At 31.3% G+C, this 8816-nt stretch overlaps 1 protein-coding gene across 1 annotated transcript in view; it reads right to left on the bottom strand.

Annotated features, from left to right (window-relative positions):
• LOC111623233 (solute carrier family 22 member 4-like) overlaps nt 1–8816 on the bottom strand; it is a 26449-nt gene that overhangs the window by 3917 nt on the left and 13716 nt on the right. The window contains exons 4-8 of the mRNA XM_023365730.1: nt 6754–6857; nt 6515–6669; nt 6224–6392; nt 5957–6104; nt 3622–3713 (exon numbers count right to left, since the gene is read on the bottom strand). Of these exons, the coding sequence (XP_023221498.1) occupies nt 3622–3713; nt 5957–6104; nt 6224–6392; nt 6515–6669; nt 6754–6857 (668 nt within the window). The remainder of the gene's footprint in view (nt 1–3621; nt 3714–5956; nt 6105–6223; nt 6393–6514; nt 6670–6753; nt 6858–8816) is intronic.

Below are 8816 nucleotides of genomic sequence, written 5' to 3'. Positions count from 1 at the left end.
CACTGTACTCGGCTAGAAATTGGTTCGGTTAAGCTTTTGTTTAAGTAATATTCCGGCTCTTTCGTCAGGGTTTTGTTTATGTCCCCAATTCCCTAATCGCTTAATTATTTAACTACTACACTACTTAAGTAGAAATAAGTCGAAACCGGTTACTTTGTACTCGAATATTTGTAGTCTTGGGAAAAAGTGGAAAAACAAATTTTTATGATAACGATATATAAATCATTAATTTAAGGAAAATAAAGTCTTGAGGTTTTTTGTATCTTGTGCGTCTCATTCGTTACATTTAGTTGTAAATGATGTTGCCAAAGTAACAGTTCATATCTTTAACATTGTACATGAATTGTACACGTTTTTTCCTGCATCCCCTTATAGATGTGACATACGAAATCGTAATATCGCTAGTTTAACATTGAAATCTGTAAGTAATGTAAGATTGGAGAGCGGAATAAAACTATCAAATATTTTAATGGATTTTTTAAACTCCTGTCAACTATACAGAACTGTCATAAAAACATACCAGTAAATTCTTATCGGTTGGGTTAAGTTATAAATCTACTCGTGATTTATTCATTCACTCCGCCACTGATATTCGAATATATAATAGAAATTTGTACAATTGAAGAATATTTTGTACCAGGCATGTACTGTACAGTACATCTGCCACACATTTTATTTCACCAAGTAAATTTTTATTATTTTATTTATAATTTTAGCCCTTATATCGTGGCTAGCGATTCGGAATGTAGTTGTGATATAAAAATGCATTTAGAGAAGTCTACGATGTTTACTGGCTTATCGAATAAATGATACGAATGTACCTTAGACCATCACTGACGCGCAATTGACTGATTACCCGTGGATGGCGGCTTCTTACAGAAACACAGCTTCCCCATCATCAAATGTCATGGCACGCCACTGTATCTTAAGTATTAATACAGAAGAGTCACAAGTTATCAACATACTGAAGCAACTAATAACCAAATTTTACACATTGGATTCAACAACAATCAAATAAAAATAATTTTCTTCTATTACTCCTACATTATTCTAATACTGAACATGTTTTTTTTTTTATTTAAAAGTTTATTTTTACTTTTTGCTTAAGTTTTAGTTATGCATGATCACAATAAATAACACTGCACCAAAATATTACTGACCAAATCTTGTTTTAATAAAACAATATTATCTGTATATTTTTATTAATGAAAATATAGCATAACACTAGCTGGATGATCACATTAAACCCTGCGTTAGTGCAGAGTTTTTTTTCGGCATTAGTGCAGTGGGGCGTTTGTCCACCCCGACATTTTTTTGGGTCCATAAACCATGTAAGTAAAAATTCATAAAGTTTTACTCATTTATTTGGTAAAGACATGTGTCATTATACATATGATTATATTCAGGTATGATTACATATTATATTAGTACATAAATCCATGAAAATAAAAAACAACATTTATCAAAACTCATTACATTAGATCTTATTATTAAACCAATAGTAAAAATCTAAATTGTTTTTTAAGCATTTTTGTCACTCTGATTCAATAGCTGACATTGTACTTTGGCACTCAGTGCAAATGACAAGCAACTTGCTATGTTTGGTATTTTCTCAATGTGTTTATGAAAGTCAGCCATTTTGAATTAAAATAAACTTAAATTATTTTTATTCACATTGATTATTATATCTATATTATAAATAATAAATGTGGTCACATTATAGTTATTTGAAAAATAAAAAAAACTAAATAAATATTTGTAAAATTTTAAGAAAAACGTAATTAATACTGTGGGGTTTTTGGACACCCCACTGAGAACTGTTGTTTTTCTCTTACTGGAATTTCTGCAGCATCGTAGTAATTTCTGAGCATGCTCTATACATAAAATCATGAAGCTACTGAAGAGGACACAAATATTTCTTGCAAAATCTATGAATAGTGCAACTTTTAAAACGTCGGGGGTGGCGAAACACCCCACTGCACTACCCCAGGGTTAAAAAGCACTTATTAAATAATAATTTTGCATAGTAAAGTAATGAAGTAATGATTAAATAATGATCATCTAAATGTTAGCCTATTAATATTCTGCAAATGAAACTTTACCTAATTTACCTAATCAAATTTGTAATAAAATACATAATGCAATTATAATAAAATATTAATTAATTTAAAGTACTGTACGTACGTTAAAATATGAAAATAATTGCACAATATATATTTATATTTTAGAAAATACAAGGAAAGAGGCGCTTCCACCGCTTCCAAAGACGGCAAGCCACTGTTAATTCGAAATCCCGTTAGTTCGTAACCGTACTTTTGTTCCGACCGGAGAAATAGAGATTTACGCGTTATGGAATTCGGTTAGTTCTATCAATAAATACGGCTACTTCGAAATTCCAAGTGAAAATTCTGTCAACATGCTACAAGAAAACAATAGACCGAAAGCAACCGTAACGGTCAGTATGACTTTGCTTTTACAGTAACACATTTTCGGGTGTCACCTTACATATTTGTTGAGCTCTAGGCTATTTACTACTTTTGGCCGACTTACTGCATTTTGGGCCCCTTTGAAAATAATTTTGGGCTGCATTTCGAGGAATTCTGCTTTACTTTTTATAAAAACCTGTCTGTGAGGTTCTAAAACCTCACAGACAGGAACCTCACAGGTCAGTTTTTATAAAAACTGACCTGTGAGGTTCTAACCGGATATGTGCTGTTTACTTTCACATTTATATTATTATTATTATTCATTATTAATTAATTAATGAAATTAGCGTTCTGTATACGTATCCGCTTGCTTAATAAATTACGCGGCATTTGGCATATTGTGCAGAAGTACAGTACCTAAGCCTCGGATTCGAAGTCGCGATTGTATCGACCCTTGAATTTTGCGCTATCGAGGATTTCCAGTATTAATTTTTTCGAATAAACATTCTTAAATCAATTTAGTAATACAATAATCAATTTTATATTGAATATTATAAATCTTTGGTGATCGGAATGCCAATGACAATCAGCACAAATTAATTTAATGATGTTGGCATGAGGTAACTTCAATATAGTACAAAATTTCATTTCTCCACTGATGTAAAATTAAAATTACATTTAAATTAATTATCCATTTGTCAATGCGTCATCCTGTGTACATACGTAAATTAATATTTTTTATGATTCTGTCTTAGTTAATTAATTATACTTATGTTAGTTTAATGTGTAAGCGTTAAAAAAGTAGAAAAAGTATATTTTCTTAGAAACACACCTTTGTTTTATATACAAAGAATTTACTAGACCAAACGATTATAGTACGACCATAATACAAAATACATAATTAACGTAATGATAAATGACTAATATAGAAAATTTTTGTTAACAGTCTTTATGAAATTCATTCTAGTATATAATTGAAATAACATTTCAAAGAATTTTCAGATTTTAAATATGTATTTCATTAATTTAAAAAAAATTATCATCATCAGATATTTTGGAACTTACCCAATCAGGTACAAAATTAAACTGAATTTTCGTAATTTAGAATTTTTCATTATATCCAGAAATGTCACTTGCNAATATGTGTTTCATTAATTTAAAAAAAATTATCATCATCAGATATTTTGGAACTTACCCAATCAGGTACAAAATTAAACTGAATTTTCGTAATTTAGAATTTTTCATTATATCCAGAAATGTCACTTGCTTGTTTTTTCCTTCACTTTCCTAAATTTGAAATACATTCTTATTAATATATATTTATATGTGTATAGGAAATTAGCAATCACCTAAAACTATAATAATAATAATTCTCTCTCCAGTCACCTCTTGCTATGTGACAAGCTCAGTAATTCTGATGAGCCACAGAGATATGACAGAGTCACACATGCTGGTGAGGTCAATGGGAGAAATGAAGCCAAGAGTGACTGAACCCTCATCTCTGAAGGTGTAATACAGGCTCGCTCGTCGTCTAGGTTAACAAGATCCGCTCTCGTGTGTTAGCCAGAGGCTCACGTTCGAAAGATATGTCACAGTTTTCCTTGGCCACCAGTGGCAAAAGTAACACTGGTCCAATCACAGCTAATGCAATGCCTTCACCATTTGTGGGAAAACGTCTAACCGTGATGTTAATGAGGCCATCCAGCCACAGACCACTAAGGAAGGTGAACCACGTCAAATAATGAAATGGACGTCAGAAATGAACGAGTACTTTTGTATTTTTCGTACATTTGTACTTATTATATCATCACAACACTCGGAACAGATATGACATACTACAGATAACAGTTACATCACTTGTTTTCTTAACAATATTTTCATTGTACAGTCACTGTACAAAGAATTGTTGATCAAAAAGAACAGTTATATATAACAAACTTACACCACGAACAACACTAGAACATATCAAACAACAAATGACAGAACAATCAAATCAATCATATCAATAAATAATTACTTACAACATCAACAGTGATCACATCATCCTGTAGGATCATCAAGATGCATGCAGTGACAATACTGTTTCTACCATCACTATTACCTCTGATGCTGACAATATCAACACATCTTCATTGATAGAAATAGATTAATGTTTAATTCATACACCCTCTTTTATTATTTCGAAAGCAGTTATTAAAAACACAGGCATTGACCCTATTCAATGGCCATGCATTCTCAAAATCAACATTTCTAAACACTACGCTATGTCAACACTTGCATATTACCAGATTGCAGTAATTTTATTTGTATACTCTCAAGCATCCACACACTAGTCTATGCTGGTGCAGTTACAACAGTAAACATTTAGTGCCATGGATTTCATAATCACACAAATCGAAAAGCATTCAGAAGGAAAAAAGAGTGGAAACAAAACTAAAGAATATTCGACAGCAATTAGGCAGGGGAATAAAAAAATTTAATAACAAAGCAACAGCTATATTAATTAATGATACAACTAAGAACTTTTCAAGAAAATTAAAACATACACAAAGCACGAACAGCACAATGTCCATACATATTGCATTGACAAACTGAAACAAAAAGTTGCAGTCAATGCACGATAGCTAAACGTTACAAATTTTGCGCTGTAAGGAAACTACAAAGTATATTATTCACACAGAACGAAAATTTCTTCTACAGACAAATTAGTACAAAATTTACTACTGACTTCGACGACAATGGCAGGTCACATCCCAAATTCAACAGATCAGTTTACCATGCTCCACTGGAGAACAAAAATACATCTTAACCTTTATAATATGCACACAAATCAAACATATATCAAACAAAGAATTTTTCAACGAGATACCTGGACTCCTTTTTGTTTCTGTCTAAACCATCTTTTGAGTTACCTTAATAGACATCTCCATTCCAAACACTCATAATATGTAGAATATACACTCTGAAAAAAATCAACAAGTACAATCCACTCACCCAACAAATAAAGCAACTGTGGATAGGATGTTTATTGTACTTATTTTTCTTTCACTGATGTAATACCACAGCACAACACAAGAGTCAGAAATGTTAAACCTTAATTTAATAAAAACATAAACACGACACTACAGAAAGCCTCAATATTGAACACATATCACATTGTTAGAAAGTTTTTAGACGTGAACATCCATACCAATAACACGAAAATTTAATCTTATACTTGTTTGGGGAGGTATACCATGATTTTAGTTTGGCATAGCACTCGGCACAGTTATCGGTGAAGTGAGAAGATTAAGAATAGAATGATAATAATATTTAATCTTATACTTGTTTGGGGAGCTATACCATGATTTTAGTTTGGCATAGCACTCGACACAGTTATCGGCGAAGTGAGAAGTTTAAGAAATGAATGATAATAATAATAATAATAAATTTATGTATAAATTTTCAAATTTATTACTATTATATTTTAATAATACATTCAGTTAAGATACATAATAAAACAAATATGTTGTATCTGATAATTTAATTACCTTTGCAATGTTTTCAGTTATAACTTTGAATTTTTGAGTGAAATTTTCAATTTGGAGTTTACTCATTTTTATTGCCTTCCTCATTACTTTCTCGGCTTCATATATTTTTCCTTGGGTAATAAGCCATCTTGGAGATTCCGAAGTGACCCTTTTTACAAAATTACAAAAAATTACTTTCAAAGTTTAAAAAATTACCAGTAAAACTTAATTCGTTCTTTAATTAATTAAATTAATGCTTTAAAATTAATTTAAAATTAATTTTCTTACCACCATAATGGCAGACAGATTATGAATGGTAAAACATATATTATTTCTATATAAAACCAATCTCTGAAAATCCAAACAAATCCAGGAAGAGCAAGTTGTCCTAATACCATTCCTGCTTTAAGTGTTAATCCTACAGCGATTCTGTGTTCTTTTCTAACAATTTCTGTTGCTGCATAATATATATAGCAATTTAAAGAAATTATTTGAGTTTCTTGTATTTGATACATTCGAATAAAATTTTCAGCAATTCTTGTACAATATTTCAATAATAATTTGAAAAATAATCCTTACCGTGTACATACATAATTAGTGCTGAATTTGCCCTACCAAATGCAAGTAAAAATCGACATGCAAGAAACATCCAGAAAGACGAAGTAAATATACTTATCATACTGAATGTGAATGTCCATGCTGAACTCAAGTAGAACATAGGTTTCCTGCCAAATCTATTTGTGAGTGAAAAAATATACATTCAGTTATGCGTATAATAGTTGTATTCTATACTGTATAATCTAATAATAAAAGCATACTTATCAGATAATTGACCTCCAATGAAAACAGAGATTAAAAATCCTATGAAATACATGAATTGCACAAAAGATGCTAACCATGCTCTGTCACACACTAGATTCCACTAAAAATTAACAATATCATGTAACATTATTTAAGATTAAATACAATTGCATAAAATAGTTTTCTCACGATTGTAATCCTAAAAAGTTTCAATCATTTATTCCACGCATTCTTTACATGAATTCTTTGGCCGAAGATTATTTATCTATATTCATGAAGTTTATTTTTAACTTTCCTGGCTGTTATGTGTAACAGAGAGAACGTATGGCAATCGGTATAAAATGACCACCAAGAGTTTTACATTTTTGGACTCAGGGGACCATGAAACGTTGACAAATGCAAAAAAAATTCAGGAATTTTTCTGTATGTGTGGCTGTTAGTATGTTTGTGTGTGTGTGTGTGAAGCAATTTTCTTCACTTCGCTTGAAGCTCAATAACTTCTCTTCTTTTACTCGAACATTTCTGAAATTTATCAAGAAGGTTTTTTAGGTGTTATGTTAATAATTTTAAATGTTTAATGTTATGTTAAATGGTTAACGTTAAATATCAAATGTTAGTAATTAAAGGTCGAAGGGTAGAGAGAAAAAGGGCGTCGTGTGTATCTTTAGTAGGGTCCGATTTATTGACGATTTTACTCATTATTAACATTTAGATTTTTTTATAAAATCCGTTTCAACCCCCAAAGATAAGCTTTTTGCTATTTTATAATATTGTGATTAAAAATATACAAAGATTTTAATAATAAAATATCATAAGTATTGGCGTCACACACTTAGTTTTAAACGTTGGGAAAGTTAAACAACTCTTTGCTGGAGTTTTAATGTAGTTAATACTGAGTTAGAGTCCTTGGCAAGATGTAAGTAGAGAAAACCTTTCACTTGGATATATGAGACATAATTTGATTTGATTTTATATAATAAATTAGAAATGTACTAGTAGGCTTACAACGCAATTTTTTATAGCAGATAATGCAAGATAATTAGAGTTAGTGAAATAAGATTGGTTTAAAACAAAGATAACTGAAGTCAAATTCACAAAGAGATACGAGACGTTGCTGAATTTCCACAAAACGTTTATATTACAACTAAAACGTATGTACACAAAACAAAAGTTCACAAAACAAACAATTACAAAACGTCAGGTGTAACAAAGTTCAAATACTTTTAATCCACGACAACAGGTCTGTCGAAAAGAACACCTTGCGACCAACTCCTTCCAACGTTAGTTACCTCACAGCGAGACAAAACAATCTTCTAGGACAGCTTAGGCGAAGCTAGAACGAACATGAGTTCCCTTGATGTGTCCTAGGCGAACTAAACTTCCCGCCTCAATTCAATCCTTTTATACGGATTGAAGGAAAAGGAATTACACCAATCAGCGCTTAGTAGCGCTACAAGACGTCCGCTGGTGGTACCATGTCTTCCAGCCAATCCGCGGTCGAGTTTCCAAAGTTGTCTGATGGCGTTCCCATGGTGACAACCGTCGTTCGTTTGAAAATACGTAAACGCGCGGGAAATCGTATGTCGGACGATTGTATCCCGACAAATGAGATAGTAGATTTTTAAAGACTGATATATATATGGGATCTACGGTAGGCCTGAAAATGGCAAAGATTTGTTTAGAAGTGAAATATCAACAAATATGGAATATGCAAAGGGTAGATTACTTAACACGTTATGTAATGATTTATTGGTGATTTTTGATAATAAAATAACAAATACAGTTGAACCTCGATTATCCGGACTAATTGGGGATGAAGGTAGTCCGGATACGGAAAAATTCGGATAATCGAAACAAATACTTTAATTTGTCTTTTAATGATAAAACAACACGTTTTCTTTTCGATGACATATCGGTAATATTAAAAATAAATACTGTATTTAAATCGTGATCAAATTTTCAAGAAACAAATGTTTGTATTGAATTTGGACTACTACTGTCCAGCGCTAACAGACTACCTATTGTTTAAAAAGCCCTCCGGTAGCGCAAGAAGACGGATTTTATAAAATAAAAAGCAGTT

The sequence above is a fragment of the Centruroides sculpturatus genome, unplaced genomic scaffold (genome assembly GCF_000671375.1).
Source record: "Centruroides sculpturatus isolate CEXI.00-Female unplaced genomic scaffold, Cexi_2.0 scaffold8, whole genome shotgun sequence".
Taxonomy (NCBI): domain Eukaryota; kingdom Metazoa; phylum Arthropoda; class Arachnida; order Scorpiones; family Buthidae; genus Centruroides; species Centruroides sculpturatus.
Note: the sequence above shows the minus strand (reverse complement) of the source record. Positions and strands in the feature narration are given on the sequence as shown.